The sequence below is a fragment of the Setaria italica genome, chromosome IV (assembly GCF_000263155.2).
Source record: "Setaria italica strain Yugu1 chromosome IV, Setaria_italica_v2.0, whole genome shotgun sequence".
In the NCBI taxonomy this organism is placed as follows: domain Eukaryota; kingdom Viridiplantae; phylum Streptophyta; class Magnoliopsida; order Poales; family Poaceae; genus Setaria; species Setaria italica.
Window position 1 is genome coordinate 12,696,942 of NC_028453.1, and position 18,638 is coordinate 12,715,579.

An 18,638-nucleotide genomic window follows, 5' to 3' on the forward strand; every position below is an offset into this window, starting at 1 on the left:
TGTCACCTTTAATTTTCCAATGGAACCTCATTTCAATTTGAAAACTATTAGGTACCTGACTGACAATATGCTGAGTGGAGATTTGCCTGCTTGGATGTTGAAAAACACTGTTCCTTCTGAGTGTCAACAAGTAAATGTTGCTGTCAAAAAAAAAACTGAAATTGCTATGGATTTGCTTGCTGTCCAGGAAAAAGACAATTGGTGGGAACTATGTTCCATTAGTTTTCTCCTTCCTGAAGAGGCAAAGAATTCAACTCTTTTAACAGGGACAAATGGATACAGAGCTGAATGAGACTGGTAAACAACAAGCTATCATGGTAGTTATACTTTGTGTGGTTATTTCTTGGGATCATGTTTTTATGTGGTTCTGATTTTACTATTAAAAAACCATAAGCTTGCCCGTCGGATGTCGAAAGAAGCCAAGCCAGCTGCTGTGTACTCCTCTGATTTGAAGCGCGCTGCCGAGAATACACAAACTATCGCAACAGCTTGCCATGTATCCAATGTATGAATCCTCTGGAACAACTTCAATTACTGCTTGCCATGTCTCCATAATGAGTGCTAATTTTTCGAATTGCTGTTTTAAATAAATTAACTACTGTTTGTTTGAGCTGGTGTTTAATAAGTCACTGATTTTTAATAGATTTTGTCTATAGGAAAAAGAAATTTCGTAGTTAGACATTAGCAAATGCTAACAACATGTGCAAATCCTAAAACATAGACAGATTAGTTTGTTATAGCACCTGTCTCAATAGTGCTAGGCTCGTCACATGACACTTGAGATAGTTTACTAACTAAACTTCTGTTTTTGTTCACAGTTCAAGCCAAGCATGGACAAGGAGAATAACCCAATGTCTGGAATCAGATGAAACACGATGGTTTTCAGCCCAACTCAGTTACCTACATTGCTGTTCTTACTGCACGCAGCCACTCATGCCTGCTTAATGAAGGTCGAATGCATTTCAATGAGATGAGATCGTTGCACAGGATACAGCCTCAGTTTGAGCAATATGGCTGCATGATAGATTTGCTTGCTCGAAGTGGGCTCTTGGATGAAGCTATGAATCTTGTTCAGACGATGCCAATGCAACCAAATGCTGTCATATGGGGCTCCATCTTGAGTGCTTGCAGAGTTCACAAAAAAATTGACCTAGCTCGACATGCTGCAGAGAATCTTCTGAAGTTAGAGCCTGACGAGGATGCTATCTATGTTCAGTTGTATAACATATACATAGACTCTAGACAAGAAGCTAAGAATACACTAAAAGCGCAAGTGCTTCATGTCACAATTTGGCGTTCAGTTTCGAATTTATAAATGCCTAAGGTACTATTTCTTCCCATGTCATAAAGCAGCTTATAAATCTTCTGATAACAGATATCACCAAGCTCTCTTATGTATTTTACCAGGGATAGGAAGTCAGTCGTGTATCTGCTGAATGCTGGTTGCCGCATTGGAACTGTACCTCTCTTCACACGGGAACAATTGGAGCGCATTTATGAGGTATTTTTGTGGAGAAAAGAGGAAAACGAAGGTAGAGGAAGAAGAATGAGCCCCCCTGGTTTCTAGGGTTGGCGACTTGGCTCTGACCCGAACACACTCCATTTGCGCCTGGTTCCAGTGGATTTCAAAGTGATGAAACTGAATGTCTAAATCTATGTGATTATTCAGTGTGACGCTGACATTATTTCCAGCACAGCAGTTATGCAACTTGTGTGACTTGCCCATTTGGTTTTGAGAGCTGTTACTCGTGTGGCATGCCTTCGCATGAACATGCTTGCTGTGATCCGTAGTAGCATAATTTAAATCAGTCAGGAAATGTGTCATTCCCAATTTCGAAAATAGTTGCTTATGATCTTACCATTCCCGTCACATTGGTAGAAATGCAATTTTTCTGATTGTGATAGCTAATGTACTTCTTAAATTTTTACCGTGTGCAAAATTCCAGGAAAGAGAAGAAGAAAAGTGGATATAGCATTATGAAATATGAATCGGGAATAAGAAGATAATTAATTTAGAGAGGGTAAAGACCCGTAGCAACGCACGGGCATTTCTACTAGTTTATATAAAAATAACAAATTTTATGTGGATACGCAATAGAGGACTTGTCATCTAAGTACATTCTTACCTTGAATTTATTGTTTTTAAATAAATTAAATTGGAACGAATCTGAACCACAACTTTTACGATAAAAGACGATATGAAAACGTGAAATATGGACTTGCAAGTCCTAAATATTTTTGTAACCGTGTTTGACAAATTATCAGTATTTTTTGTCATCGTATGTTTAAAAAAAACAGGGAGCATGTATTGGTGCTCAAAATTGGCACCAAGCCGATCTAGCGAGCCCGACCGGTCAGATCGGTTGGTTGAAGCAATCTAATGCTTCTAATTCCTGTAGCAGGTCTGGCAATAAGAACCTATCGGTTTACCCCTAATTCAAGTAAAATTGAGGAGTCCTTGTAGATCACGACCTGTAAAAGGAGACCTCCCCCACCCTATCTTAACAAAAATTCTAAAGGGAGGATCGTTTCCGTGGTAGGTTGACTTTTGATCCGTCATATGTTGACACCCACGGTCCGAACTCATGGTTGGGTCCTACCTGCGTACGTTACGCAAGTGCCAAACCCTTGGTCGCGTCCCACATGCACATGTGTCTCCTTGCCCATCACTTCAATATAGGCTGTTGTGCATGACGAACCTCTCGCCGGATAGAAAAAAATTGTTTCGCATACAAAAAGGAAAAAGAGAACACCGCTACCCGCAGCCTAGGTCTACCGTTGCTAATCCATGATTTTGCGTATTTTTCCGTCTTTTCCGGTCTTTTCCGTTCATGCACTAGGACCAAATATATATAGGTACACGAAGGAAAAAATATACACAAAACCCCCTAATATAAAAGGAAAAATACTAACACACCTAATATTTGTATCCTTATATATCCGTCCAAGACTATGGGTAAGGTTGCAGTAGAGGGTTTGAAAAAGGGTGCTTCATAACCAATTAGTTTTTCATACCATTCAAACCCAATCATATCACGGTAGATTGAGCACGTGTGAGCGGATCATGTGATGGTACATTGAGAAGGGTGAGCGGTTGCTTCCAGGGTTGCCCTGGCCTACGGAGGCATCGATGACGTCGCCGGTGACTTTGTTGACGAGGACAAAAGCGGGATAGCCTTCCAGGTCCCTGATCCGGTTGCCGGGCCTCTTGTCCTGGATCCAGTGCTGGTACTCGTTGTTGGCGTCGGCGGGTGCTAGGCAGACGGCGCCGTCGCGCACGGTGAGGCTGAAGCCTTCGCGGCCCTGCAATAGATGCGGCATGTGGGCTCCGTGTAAAGCCCGCCGCAGGTCTTGTTGGCCTCGTCGCTCCGGGAGAGGATCTTCCAGCTCCGGGTGTCACCATTGGCCCCCTCCGTGAGCGTGATGGCCGTGCCATCCCGTACGCCACCACCGTCCTCGTTGCAGGGCAAGGCGGCGTCGAGAGTCAGGTCGACGTCGTGCATCATGCGGATGCAGCCGAATTCCCTGCCCAAGTGACCGCTCTCCGTCCACAGCACCGACTCGTCGAAGTCCTCCGGGTTGCACTTCACCAGCTGCCCCGCGCCGCCGCACCCCCCCCCCCCACCCCCCATTCCAAAACACATTATTCCAATCCGCACATCATCCCAATCTGCACAAGAACTCAGAGGGGGACAGCAGTCGAGGGGAAATTACCGGGTGGTAGGCGCCGAGGGAGTGCTGCACGGCGAAGCCGGTGGCCTTGTTGAGGAGGGAGAAGACGGGCTTGCCCTCCTCATCCTTGATGCGCAGGCTGAAGCGGACGTCCTTGAACCAGTGCTGGTGCTCGTCGGCGGGGTCGGCAGCGGCGAGGACGAGGGCGCTGCTGCGGACGGCGAGGCAGAGCCCCTCGTCGGCCTTGCAGAAGGCCTTGAAGGTGCCCTCAGGGTTCAGCCAGGGGTGCCCGAGCCCGGAGTCGTACATCTTCTCACGGGGGTTTCGGCGACGGGGAGGATGTTCTTGGAAGGAGGAAGCTGAGACGGTGGCGGCGGCCAATTATTGCACGGTAAAAGTATTTGGTACTTGAGCATTCTCCGTCGACGGCGTGAATGCTCTAGACCCGTTGGCTGTTCGCTTCAGCTTATAAGCCGGCTGAAAAGCTGAAACGGCTGATTTGTTGTGAGAGGAAAACACTGTTTGGTGGCTGATAAGCTGGCTGAATAAGCTGAAGCGAACGGGCAGGGCTCGCCCGAAACAAAAACAAATTTGAATATTTGTTTTCCAAAAAGAAATATGAAATTTGGATATTTTGTTTTCCAAAAAGAAATATAAATATTGTAGAAGAACAAAAACAATATATTCAGTGGCTCTTGGTCAAGACTAGAGCCAACGTTTAGAGGCCAAAACTACGAATTCTTTGCTAATTATAGCCGTGAGAAACTACTTAAACTTGCTGAGTCTATGATGCTTACGTTTTCCACTAGTTCTACATTTTGGACCCAACTTGATAATTTCATTGCTGATGTGAGAAATGATCCCTATTTTACAAATTGTGTGGACCTTGCTACTCTTACTGGCTCAAACTGAAAGACACACAATCTTTTGGTCAATCCGAGCCGGCAAAATGCATCTCAATAACTGGGTAGTTCCTCTTCATTTTGCAGTACCAATTATTTATAAGCCTAGGTCTGAGATTTCAATGCAAAACAGAGCACAAATGATTTGACATTCAATCCAATAATCCAATTGATGATCGAACTTAAACTAGAAAGGATGGGGATTAGAGAGAAGAGAAGCACCTCAGATCTCTTTGGAGAGTAGAGCCGTGATCTGTGGATGTTTGCAGGAGTCTGCCCCTGGAATAACAATAATTATTTTTATACTGATACATTTATTTTCTTGTCTGCCAACGTAATATCGAGTAAAACAAATAGACTTTTTTTAGCTGTGATTTAGTAGCCTATGGTATGCACTGGTAGAAAGAGAGATTATTCATCTGTACTAATAAAATATGCTGCCTAGTCTTTGTTAATTAAGAAGCACGTGAGCACTGATGTCGATCTAGTAAAAAGTTGCGCTCTAAGCTTGATAGTACTAATTAGCTTGCGATGCTTTCCACAAGGACCAACGCGATGTCGTCTATCTAATAAATCTGGACAAGCAATGAATAGTAGTGTTAAAAAATATTCTTTACATCTACGATGTTGGATCAAGGTCAACTGATATTTTAAGCTAAGAATCTGGAGAATTCAGCATGAGATGAAGTACTAGGTAAATCTAGATTTGTCAGGACGACAAGGTTAGAGAAAGAGTGCACAAGTTATAGTTTAACAAATCAAGTAGTAGTACAATACGATTGCACTGCTCTTTGCCATACAAGCAAACAGATAGCTCCTTCTAAAACAATCAAATAAGCTTCTTTGCAAATTCTTGGCTAAGAAATAGCCAGCTAAGTTACTGCAGTAATTGATCTATAGTTTACTAGTAGACCACCTACATTCCTGAATGGTCATCTTCAGAGCTCTAGAATGATGGGGGGAGTACATCCGCATCTTCTACAAAATTATGATAAATTTGGATTGTTAAGGTTAGGAGTTCTTTTATAAATGTTTATTAAGAAGAACAAAGGAAGCCTTAGTGAAATTTTGAATACCTACATCTTCCGCCAGCTAATTAAGAAGGAATATGTTTCATTATCCTAGTTACTACTAAATCTATTTCCTTTAATAAAAGGGTATGCATTACGAGATTCAAACCTCGTAGTTTTTATTGTAAGTTTTGTTACATAAAAGTGGTGCAATTATGTTTATATTTGAAAGTGTTACCTTATATTTTTTATTTTCTCCTTGCAGTTGTTACATTACAAGAAAATTATATAGGCCTTGTTTGGGAGGGAGGGGCTAAACTTTAGCCCTGTCACATCGGATGTTCGAATGCTAATTAGGAGGACTAAACATGAGCTAATTACAAAACTAATAGCAGAACCCCTAGGCTAAATCGCGAGACGAATCTATTAAGCCTAATTAATCCATCATTAGCGAATAGTTACTGTAGCACCACATTGTCAAATCATGGACTAATTAGGCTTAATAGATTCGTCTCGCGATTTAGTCTAGGGGTTGTGCAATTAGTTTTGTAATTAGTCTATATTTAATACTCTTAATTAGTGTCAAACATCCAATGTGGCAGGGGCTAAAGTTTAGCCCTGTGTCTTGAACACCCTCCATAGTATAGTATAGTAAGAGTCACTTTGGTCCATGAAGTATCAAATCAGCCATCTCACTCCTTTAGGAAGGCCTATTTGAAACGTAGAATTTTCCAAAATACATGAATAGCAAAAACATATAATCGGAATACACATGCAATTGAAATCATATATGATTCTAAAACATAGGAAAGATCCAAAATATATGTTTGGATGAGGTATGGGAAAAATAAAGGAATCCTAAGACACAAAGGAAGGAAAACATCATGAGGTTGAACCTCATGCTAAATTCATATATAGGAATTAAATCCTCTATAATTCCTCTACTTTTCCTCCATTTCAAAGGGGGCCATAAATTTTGTTGTTAGGTAAAAATGGTCCCAAGTTGACATGGCACACCATGTCAATTCTAGGCATCCTTTCAATTCTTGGCATTATTTCACTAACCCATTGTTTCGCAAAACTACAAATGATGCTAGATGTGAACTATACAATTATAAGATGCTTATCATTGTTTTGGGTTGCTTGAGAAGGAACGGACAAAGATAGTGCCATTATAACAAGTCGTATCGTATTTTCATGAATTTTTGCGAAATAAGAGGTATCAAAATGTGCTTTGTAGGAAGAATTGAATAACATAGATGTTCTGTGCAAAAAATGCACCAAAGATGAATACTAAATCATTCTATGTTTCTCTTCGTACTAGAAACACGTTTGGTAATGGTTAAATTGGTTAATTAATAGCCTGTCGTTTTTTTCTATAGAATGCAAAACAAGGGGTAAAATGCCTACCAAACTCCTTACCGTGCAATAATAGGCCACCGCCACCGCCCACCGCGCCGCTTCAGCTTCCTCCTTCCAAGAACGTCCTCCCCGAAACAACCCCCGACGCCCCGAGCCCCCGAGAGAAGATGTACGACTACGGGCTCGGGCACCCTTGGCTGAACCTTCAAGGTCTTCTGCAAGGCCGACGAGGGGCTCTGCCTCGCCGTCCGCGGCGGCGCCCTCGTCCTCGCCGCAGCCGACCCCGCCGACGAGCACCAGCACTGGTTCAAGGACGTCCGCTTCAGCCTGCGCATCACGGATGAGGAGGGCAAGCCCGTCTTCTCCCTCGTCAACAAGGCAACCGGCCTCGCCGTCCAGCGCTCCCTCGGCCCATTCCACCCGGTAATTACCCTCCCCCCTTGCTCTAGATCCTTCCCCTTTACTCCCTATGTTCGATTCGTCCGTCTCTGTGAATGGTTCGTGGATCTTTGAGTTTTGGAAGAATGCGGACGGAGATGATGTGTCTGGGGGTGTTTAATTTCAGGTGAGGCTGCTGAAATTCGACCCTGAGGACTTCGACGAGTCGGTGCTGTGGACGGAGAGCGGCCACTTGGGCATGGACTTCGGCCGAATCCTCATGATGCACGACGTCGACATGGCCCTCGACGCCGCCTTGCCCCGCGATGAGAACGGCTGCGGCGTGCGAAGCGGCACGGCCATGACGCTCACGGAGGGTGCCGAGCTAGGGCGACACCCGGAGCTGGAAAATCCTCTACTGGAGCGACGAGGCCAACAAGACCTGCGGCGGGCTTTACGCCGAGCTCACCTGTCGCGTCTACTGCAAGGCCGACGAAGGCTTCAGCCTCACCGTGCGCGACGGCGCCGTCTGCCTCGCGCCCACCGACGCCGACGACGAGTACCAGCACTGGATCCAGGACAAGAGGCCCGGGAACCGGATCAAGGACATGGAAGGCTGCCCCGGTTTTGTCCTCGTCAACAGAGTCACCGGGGACGCCATCATGGGCTCCGACGGTGATGGCCACCCACCCAGTGGAGCTCGTGCCATACAATCCTTGCTACCTGGACGCTTCGGTGCTGTGGAGGACGAGCCCCGACATGGGTCACGGCTTCCGGTGCATCCACTTGGTGGACAACACCTCCATGAATCTCGATGCCATCCAGGACAACAAGGACAGCAGCCAGGTGCACGAAGGCAACAGCCTCGGCCTATCGTATTGGCGCGAGGATGACTACCTGCAGTGGAGATTGTCCCCTGGTGTAAGTCTCCTTTACAGCATAGGAAGTTCTACAGCTTTTGTTACATTATCTGTACCTACCATCTATAGCAAAGAAAATTTCTTATTAGTACAAGAAAGTCTTAATGTGGTGGATGATAGAAACTGATTGCTTGTCAGCACGAGATTTCAGTATATGACTTTAAATGCAGTGACCATTTAGGATGTTATATTCTGAGTAACCCTTATCTGCAGTTCAGTTATTTTCCATTTTTAAGGGGCCAATGTGTTACAATTGTTGCCTTATTGTTGCTGTATTCTTTGATGTCTATAGTTAAATTTCCAAAATGGGCTCGTTAAACATCTCTCATGTTTTTGGAACAATGGTGAGGGCCATTTGAGCTACCATTTGTCTAATCGGTCCATAATTTGCCAAAAAAGGGACCTGTGTTAGGTGTGGGGTAGTTTGAGGGATTGATTTTTTGTGCCTTTTTATTGCATGGATAAGCAAATGTAGTTTGGATGGACATGAAATCTGAAAAGAACTGAATGATTTTAGAGTTATAATGGTTCAGAATAATGAATATCAATTCTTCAGCAATTTTGTGGAGTGCGCAGATGTAAGCTGAGCAGCCACACAGGGCCCCACATTTACCAAATGTATTTTTGTACTGATTGCTAATTAGCTAGAGTAAGCACCCTGGTCAAAGTCAGTAACTAACCTTTATCTATCCATGGTTCCACTTTCCTGGAAATCTCCCACTAGCAGTGTTCCCCAAGCACGATCCTTGCTGTTATTAGCCTCTGTACCCTCTTTGCAATATAACCCGATCAAAAGATCCCTTGGTGACCACTATTCAGTTAATGGACCCATTTTGATTGGTGGCAATTTATTTTCTTTGTGAGGTCACTTAGATACCTTTCTCTTGATCCCATTGTGCATCAATCAATCAATTAGGCTCGAGCTTGTATCATTGCATTGCTCGGTCTAACCATGTTTGTGCTGAATTGGGGTCTAATCATACAATGGTGATGAACATCGTCTGGACATATTTGAATTAACTACAGTTTAGTTCTTAATTTTCTAGTATGTTAAAAATACTTTTATTTTTTGTCTTTGTGCATTGTGGTTTGTTTTCTAACTAGGTTTATTGCTTCACAATTGAAGATTTCACTTTGAAGTATTGCTAGATAAGTTATGCCTTTCAAGTGAAGATTAGATAGTAGTACTAGTTTAGCTTGATTTTGAAGTATTGGTAGTAGAATTATATTTAGTTTTGAAGAGTCGAGGGTCTACTCATAATTTAGCACATGATCTTCGTAATAATCTCTAAGACAGCCCTGGTGCAGTGTGTGGAGAACTGGAAACAATGTTTAACTCTAAAACATGCCTTTGTTTGCAGGTCCTATGGAAAATGATTGTGAATCACACAATAATTTGGAGGTGCTTGTGCCCAGAGGGTCTGAGGTTGAGGATGGCCCAGACATGCAGGAGCCGCTGATGGCACAGAGTTGCTGCCACAGGACATGCTGAAGCTGAGGTTTGGATAGCAAAAGTCTAAGGGGATGAAACTTGATTGGAGTTGGAGTTTTTGGGGTGCTTTTCTTGCTAATCTGAACTGCTGTGCTGTAGATTAAGTGTAGGCGTGACTAGGATTTGATAGCTGTTGTATGCTGAAGCTGCATCGGTCATAACCTTGACCTAGAGGTGGGTAGATCAGTTCCTTGTTTGTTATAGTGTTGTTGAATCTCATGTGTGACCTCTGGTTATGGTGTCTGCGGAGTGTGTACTGTTTCCAGCAGTTCTCTGAGAGCTAATTTGATAACCATTCCTCTTGTGGATTGAATAGTTCTCTCCAATGCACAAGGGGAATGGGTGCATCCAAACAAGGCCGGGTGCTGCTCTCATGAGCAAGCTCTATCTGCTTGAACTATCTCCAGTAATAGGTGTTACCTTCTCTTTAGGCGTTATCATGTTAACAATTGCGATAGTATCTTTGAAAATTCATGAAAAAGTTGAATAAAATATGGAAGAATAAGAGAATGTAATAACCTGTATGCATGTAAAGTTTTAGCATGAACAAAATATTGTGCTAGGGGAAACAAAAAGTCTAAGGCCCCCTTTAGAACAAAGGAAAAGTGAAGGGATATATTTAGAGGATTTGGATCCTGTAGAAAATTTTCCTATAAAACCCTTTGAAACAAAGGATGTATTCCTACAAATTGTATGAAATTCATATGTGATGGTTTACTCCATTGCAATTTTGGGGAAATTCTACCAAGAGTTTAGACTTCATGGAAATTTTCGTTTTGTGTCACTGTCTCATCCAATTTTTGTGTTTGTTTTTTGACACCATCCAAATGGTGATTAAAAGTGCATGAAAAATCTGAATAAAATACAGAACAAAAGCAAATGCAGTCATCTATGCACATCTAGATTTAAACTTGAGCAAAATCTTGTGTAAAGAGATAAAAAAGAGAAATGGACATGTGAATAGACGTGGATACAACTGCTCCTATTTGCACGTTGATTTCCACCTTTTGTTTCTCCTTTTCAACCTCTAATTTTACATGCATATTAATGGTTGCAGCTTTATCCATCAATATGTTTGTTAAAAATTTCTACACTTATGTGTCCTGGCCGGCCTCGATGTTTTCCTACTTCAACAGTCGGCAAGTGGGTTTTATTCGAAAATGAAGACACATTTCTCTATGTGTATATACATTACCTAAATGAGCTAAACTGAGTTGCATGCCTGTATGAGCTATAGTGTCTTATGGTTGGCAAATTTTGGTGGGGCTGGTGGTGTATGTTGGGCAATATGATACCTATTGCCTTTGGTTGCGATTTTGGTGATTGAGTGACAAAAAAGTCCTTGGTACTAATATGTTTGCCAAGTGTAGCCTTATAGGTTTTATAGGTCCCAAGTATGCATTCTAAATCATAGGTCCCAAGTTTGCATTCTAAATCATGGCAGGATCCAAATCAAGTGATCTAAGCCATAGCAAAAGCCAAAAGGACTTACAATTATTCTATGATACCCAAGTCATGGTATTCAAGTCATGCTATCCAAATCATAGTATTCAAATAATAGTCAAACTCCAAAGAAATTTGAATTAGACAAGTTTTAGCTGAAAAAAGAGCATCGAATTATCCGAAAGTATGGTTTTTGTGATCATCAGAGCTTTGAACTTGGTGAAATGCTGAAAACATGGCGGCACCGGAATATTCGATGACTATTGGAGGTTAGCGCCGGGCTAATTCAGAGTAGGTGTAAATTAAAGTGAAGCCAACCCTAGCTCACTAGAAGATCCGATGGTTTTTCGAAAGAAAGCATCGAAGCAAGCATCAGATGAGTGCGCAGAGAAGAGACATACATCTGCAGAGAAGAGACATACATCTGGAAGGTTTTTGGAAGAAACTCTTGCCTGTACAAACATACTGCAAGTATTTAACAAAAGTGAGATACTGGGCAATTCTTAATTTTTTCTGCTTTCAGTAAATTTCTGTCCATTTCTTTTGTAAAACACCTCTGTTAACATCTTTGTATTTCCTATTTCTGTATGAGTTCTGAGACCCCATGGATTGTTAGGTGCAAGTTGTAGAACAAGATATTCCATAGTCACTGTCTGAATGAAATGTGAATTTTGACCAGAAGCGCTTAGTCTAATATACAATTTTACGTTTTCATTTCTGCATTTTACATTCAAATTTGATAGAATGCAACTTCTTTAATGCTACCTTAGTTGATGCCTTGAACCATGGATACTAGTTCCTACTGACATACAAATCAAATGTTCGTTGTTTTCACAGGTGATGTGCTTTCTGGAGCCACTTCTGGTGGTGCACTATGGTGTGTTAGAAGGGTAGTTTGGCATGCACTGGTGGAATGGGCCGTTTCTTTGTTCTCCCCATTACGACCCTTTGAGCACCACTATGGTAGCATGCTTGAAGCGGGTAAGCAGTTGAACTAACAAAGAAGTTATTACAGGATCTAATCTGAAAGATTTGGGGATATTTGGTTCACTACTATATATCTGAGAATATGTGTTTCTTTTATTTTTCTCTTGCAGATTCACTGAGCTATAATTCCACAATATCTGTTGCTTTGGCAGTTGTATTCGAGATATTTGTCAAGTTGATAGGTGGACAAATTCCAATGCCCAAGGTATTTCCTGCAGTTCCTGATTTGGCATCTGTTTGGGAACTTTTTACAGCAGTCCCAATTCTTGTCACCGCTTATGTTTGCCATTACAATGGTATGAACATAAGAAAAAGATGGGCCGGGTACATTTTATAATTGCTTTCCTGGAAATTTTATGTATTTCCATGAGTGTGAAAGTGTCAGAAGGATGAACTTTTTCTAGTTCTGACTGCACAAAGAAAGTATTACGAAGTATAAGGAAAAGATGGACCCAAGTCTTTTTTATAATTGCATCACTGGAAATTTAAGTATTTCCATGAGTGTGAAAGTGTCAGAAGTATGAACTAGTTCTAACTTTTTTTTCTCGAATACGCAGGAGAACTGCGTAAGAGGAAAAATAAGTAGAAACCCCATATATCCCCCTCCCCCCCTCCCCCCAAAACACACACACACACTCCTTATTACATCTAACGGGAAAATCTCTCTAACATGTCAAAGGCTTGAGCCAAGACCACTGAGAGAACTCACGCATTGGCTGGCTCAAGAGCAAGGAGATTGGATATTTCTCGAGCTCCGGCTAAACTCCAAAGGCAAAGTTCATCTCTCACCAGAACCAGGACTCCGTTTAGATTCGGTAAGATCCCATCAAACACACAACGGTTATGGTGATTCCATATGGACCAAGCCCCTAAAATGATGATAGAGTTGAGACTTTTTTAGCTTGATACGCAATTCCATTGTTTGTGCTTGTCCTCCATTCATCAAAGCAGTTGTTGTCAGGCTGGGGAGAGAGATGTTGCTGGCCGACCATCTGTATGATGCTGTACCACACTTGCCGAGAGAAGACACACGATATTAGCAGATGGTCTTCCTCAGCTTGATCACAGAGCCGGCAACGTTCAGGGTGGGGCAGACCTCTTTTAGCAAGACGGTCTATCGTCCAGCACCTGTTGTGTGCCACTTACCACATAAAGAACTTGCATTTGCCTGCACCCAACTTTTCCATATTCTCTCTCATGGCCCGAATTGAACAGCCCCAGTAAAAAAACTCTCATATGCAGATTTAGCAGAGTACAGCCCATCTGGAGAGCCCAGCCCAACTGTTGCAGATGAGAAATGCCAAGCCCTCCAAGCTCGGGTTTCCGAGTAACCTTAGGCTAGGCCACCAGGCAATGACCTCCCTTTGCATCTCTTCTACCTCTCTAGAGAAAACTTCTTCTAATTTTATCAATAGCTTTAAGAGCCCGGGGAGGAAGATCCATTGCCATAGCCAAATATACCAGCATGCTAGTGAACACAAATTGAACCAGAACCAATCTCCCAGCCCTTGTGAGCAAATCTGCTTTCCACCCAGGGAGCTGATCAACGATCCGATCAATGGTTGGCTGAATTTGCTGCTTTGTCAGTTTTCGCAAGGAAAGTGGGACTCCTAGATATTTGCAAGGGAAATCTGAGATCTGACCGGGGAGATGCTCTTGTATGGTGGTGTTATCCTCCTCCGAACACTGGATGGGGAAGACAATACTTTTTTGCACATTTGTTCTCAGCCCTGAAGCATCTCCAAAAAGCTGAAGGATATCCAGTGTTATGCCTATATCACTGACCGATGGCCTTAAGAAGATTACCACATCATCAGCATACAAGGATATGCGGTGCTGCAAGGCCCGTCTCGCAAGTGGTTGCAATAAGACCACATCAGATGCTTTCTTGACCATATGACATAAGACATCCATGACCAAAATAAATAATATCGGGGACAGCGGATCGCCTTGGCGAAGCCTGCGTCGATGTAGAATTGTTTCCGCCGGGCTGCCATTGATGAGCACCTGTGTGGAGGCAGAAGCCAGCATCCCGCTAATGATGTCACACCATACAGGACCAAAACCCAAATGTCTCATGATCTCCAATAAGAAAGGCTAGGAAACTGAGTCAAAAGTCTTTGTGATATTCAACTTCAGAATGAAACGACCTTTGATAAATGCACTTTGATTGGGAGACACCATCTGATCCAGCCGCCCTACTAATCTGTTGGCCAACAGTTTTGTAATGAGCTTAGCAAAAGAATGGACTAAGCTTACTGGTCGAAAGTCCCTAATACTTGTGGCTTCTTCCTTCTTAGGAAGGAGTGTAATATAGGCTGAGTTGAGCTGTTCAAAATTTCTTATTTTTCGGCTCCAAACCGCCGAAACTGCTGCCATGATATCCACCTTGATAATCTGCCAGCAAGTTTTGTAAAATTTCCCAGTGAAGCCGTCAGGGTCCGGAGCCTTATCTGATGGCAATGAACTTATTGTTTTCCAAACCTCCTCTTCCGAGAAGGGAGCATCCAGCTCTGTGAGATCATGAGATGGGATATTCACTTCCTCAAGATTAATGGTGGTGTCTCTGTCCATGTTTACCCCCAGTAGAGTAGAGTAAAACTCATTCACAATCTTCTCCTTTTCTTCATGCTTGGTGAGGACCAGGCCATCATCTGAGACAAGTTTACTAATAAAATTCTTCCTTTTTCGATGTCTGCATGTGAAATAATGCAGTATTGGCATCCCCTTCACCCAGCCAGCTGATCCGGGAGCGGCTCCTAGCAATTCTTCGCTGCAAGGATGACAGAGCCAAGGTGTGCCTTTTAAGTTGATTGTACAGCCATTTCTCCAGACTAGAAAGAGGACGACCATCCTGGGCAATCTCGAGTTGATGAATAATTTCTCTTGCCATCCCAAGCTGTGAACTGATGTGCCCAACTTTTTTCTAATTCCAGCTTTGCAGCCCTTCTTTGACAGTAGCACGAAGTTTCCTTGATAGAGTTTCAAAAGGACAGGAAGAAGATGGTTCAGAAGACCAGGCAACCTCAACTGCCTCTTGGAACCCTTCCAATTTTGTCCAGTAAGCCTCAAAGTGAAATCTGGCTTTCCCAGGTTTGTTATCATGAAGACCAAGGAGGAGACAGTGGTCTGAGCCATCAGTGGCTGAACTTTGCAACAAACAGTTAGGGAAGAGCTGCTCCCAATCAACTGTACAGAAAACTCTGTCTAACTTGACCAGTGTTGGTGTGTCCTGCTGATTGGACCATGTAAACTGCCTCCCATGTAGAGGCAGCTCTTTTAAACCCAAATCATTGATGAGACGATGGAATCTACCCATCATAGCCCTGTTTAGGTTGTCATTGTTTTTATCCTCAGCTTTGAATATGAGATTGTAATCTCCCAGCACTATCCAAGGGCCCTGGCAAGTGGCTCGAACCGCCCTTAGTTCCTGCAGGAAGAGCACTTTATTGTCGTCCCCCTGAGGTCCATAGACGCAGGTGAGCCACCATGCTTGACCTACGCATGGGCAGAATTGAACAGAGATGCAGTGTCTGTCCACCCGAGTAGCATTGGCTGGGCCAAGCTCATTGCGCCAAGCTACAAGAATGCCTCCACTAGCACCTACCGATGGCAGCTCTACAGAAGGGTAAAGTCTGAACCAAGGGTGGCAGGAATTGTTCCTCGAGATATCTCTTCCATTTTTGTTTCTTGAATGCAAACCACATCCACACGAGAAGAGATGACCAGAATGCGCACCACATCTTGACGTGCCTTAGAATTAAGCCCTCGCATGTTCCAACATAAAATGTTTGAAGGATTCATTGATAGAACATATTAAAAGGTCGACCATGAAACAAACCAAGAACACATCAGACATCCCCATCAACATCCTCGGGGGTTGCCCATCCAAACAGGGCCGCTAGAGCTTGGACATGAGAAACTGGGAGTGATTGGCCAAAGAGCTTGCTATACTCATCCAAAGCTTCCTGGTGGATACCTTCATTCTCCTCGATGACGTGCAGAGCCTCGTCACCTTCTTCTTACTCCTTGTGTTCGCAGCTCCAATAGGTTGTTCAGGTTCAACTCCCGCGATTCGGCGGCTACGACGTGGAGGAGCAGCAGGTGTCCGAGTCTGAGCCCTTGGCCTTGTGGCGCGCGGTGTCGACAGAATTTTCAGTCTTTCTTGTGATTTTTGCCATGAAGCTTGCTCTGCGTGTGGCTGATGTGGGTGTCAGCAGCGCCGGCGTCGAAGGGACAGTGTTGCTGATACCCTCCGGGGCGTCGGTTTCCACTGGAGCAGCGACCCTAGCCTGAACACGACGCCTGAAATAGACCCTAGAGCAGGTTCTTGAGGCATTGGCCATTCTCGAGACCGAGCATTGCCATGGCGCCGCCGGACCACGAACGGGCATGCATTGCTCCGCATCAGCTGCTGGCACGAGCGGGAGTGAGGCACTGCCCAGTGATGGAGTCGCCTGTTCCTGCAGTGGATTGTTCGACCACATCCTCTCCCGAGTGGGAGACCACGTACTGGCCTCAACCACAGGCTGAAGGTCCTCATGTTGTATGGGCTCATGATTGTCCATCAAAACCTGACCGGAAGTAGCTGCGTCTTCCGCGGAAACAAAGATGGCCCCCGTAGAAGGTGATGCATTTGCAGCAGGAGCCGCAGGGTTCACGACCAACCGGTGCTCCCGCGGCGCTTTGGGGGACACGATTGCCGCCTCGGATTGTCGTGCAGCCATGGGGGTGCTTAGGGCACTTACAACGCGTCGCCGAGTGCCGTCTGTGTCCGGTAGTTTTTCATAAAACACCCTCGTATGGCGAGGAGATGGTGCCATCATCGTCTCGTGAGGCGACGGCAAGGGCTCGTGGTCCAAGACCAAATCGCCAACTAGAGGACCGCTGTACAGGGTCATCCTCTCGAGGCGACGACGCGGATCCTGCTGCGGGTGCGCTCGGATCCAGATTTCGACGCGAGCAAGATGGTTGCTGCGCGCCAAAAATCCATCCTATCCCTCCACCCGGTCGGTCAGCAGCAACAGAGGCAGCAATGGCAGGCCGTTGCGGAAGCAGCTCGGCAGCTGGAGCAGCAATGACGGACCGCCCCGTTGTTCGCGGCTTGGGCGCAACGGCATCACCCATCACCACCGGCGCTAGTCACGGCAATGGCGGCCTCCTCCATGACGTGGTTGACGATGATGCCGTCGTCAAGAGAGAAATCGACGTCACGGAGCCCCCGCTCACACGACGGCGCCCCCGCCCTGCAAGTGCAAGAAACGCCGTCGCGAAAACCTCCTCCCGGTGACCCCGACCCGTCGTGAGGACCGCGGCGACAGAGCCTCCCACCCCTCTGCTTAGTCAGCGTTTATGATGTAAACGAGGTGCTCAACGAAAGGTGGCTATGGAGATCCATCGGCTTGCTGAGAACAACAGCGTGCAGCACGACGGCAGGTGCAGCGTGCAGAACGTACAAGTTGTTCAATGTTTTGGATGTGAAAACTGATTTAGTTTCCTTCTTGCCCAAAAGTAAGATCCTAATTCTACTGTGAAGTTTCCACCTAGACTCTGCCAAGCTACTGCCTCTAGTATGAACATGTGTGAATCTTTTTGTTTTGCGTGTGAACAACAACGAAGCTTTCCTTATTTAGTCATATTACGTTTCATTTGATTTATGAAAATTTTGTTCTATTACATTAATATAAATATATTCTAATATCATTTATATTTATATTTCCAAAAGATAGTGTAACCATGATTATCTTGCTTGATCTTTCTTTTTTTCAACCAGCAACACAATAGTATACACAAGTCTTATTTATGATTGATCATGGCTATATGCGGACATTAAAAATTTAACAGACAATGGGTCGTACATGTTATCTATTTAGCTGTCTTTACGTGGTGTGATATCATCGTACAGACGAACTGTACGAACTGTCTGTGGGTTGTACATGCCGTTAGGGTCTTGGGCGCCGCCTCCTTAGTAAACACGGGCTCCTGGGATGATGGGCGTGTAGCCGTGGGGGTGCTTTGGGTCTTGGGCGCCGCCTCCTCATTAAACACGGGCTCCTGGGATGACGGGCTCGTTAATTCTCCTTCTTCAACCTCTGTAATTAGTGTGGCCGTCTCTTCGGGATGGCGCCTTGGCGATGGCGCCTTGGCGAGACAACCTTGGCAGGTGGCCCAGTTTGGGTCACACGCCGGCAATCAATTTTGGCCTCGGCAACTGAATGGGCGCACATCTCCCGAACCGGCCTGAGCCGTTGGTGCACGGTAGCCCGAGCACCGGCGGCGCCGCTAGGTTGCACCTGCTCCGCTCGCTCCGCCAACGGGCTGCGACGTCGCCTCCACCGCCTAAGGGCCTGTTTGGTTATGGATGCTTATTTAGGGGGTGTTTGGGAGGGGGTGCTAAAATTTAGCACCCCCATTTTAGTCACTTTTAGCCTCTCCTCCTCCCAAACACCTAGGCTAAAATGGAGGGGCTAAA

At 44.7% G+C, this 18,638-nt stretch overlaps 1 protein-coding gene and 2 pseudogenes across 1 annotated transcript in view; 2 read left to right on the forward strand and 1 right to left on the reverse strand.

The window, feature by feature from the left end:
- Positions 1-3,033: 3,033 nt before the first annotated feature.
- On the reverse strand, positions 3,034-3,981 carry LOC101782559 (annotated as a pseudogene).
- Positions 3,982-7,147: 3,166 nt separating this feature from the next.
- Positions 7,148-10,049, forward strand: LOC101782970 (annotated as a pseudogene).
- Positions 10,050-11,266: 1,217 nt separating this feature from the next.
- The window catches only part of LOC111257057 (amino acid transporter AVT6A-like), an 18,248-nt gene continuing 10,876 nt past the window's right edge, over positions 11,267-18,638 (forward strand). Inside the window, exons 1-3 of the mRNA XM_022826083.1 lie at positions 11,267-11,663; positions 12,017-12,160; positions 12,277-12,462. Of these exons, the coding sequence (XP_022681818.1) occupies positions 11,519-11,663; positions 12,017-12,160; positions 12,277-12,462 (475 nt within the window). The 5' untranslated portion in view covers positions 11,267-11,518. The remainder of the gene's footprint in view (positions 11,664-12,016; positions 12,161-12,276; positions 12,463-18,638) is intronic.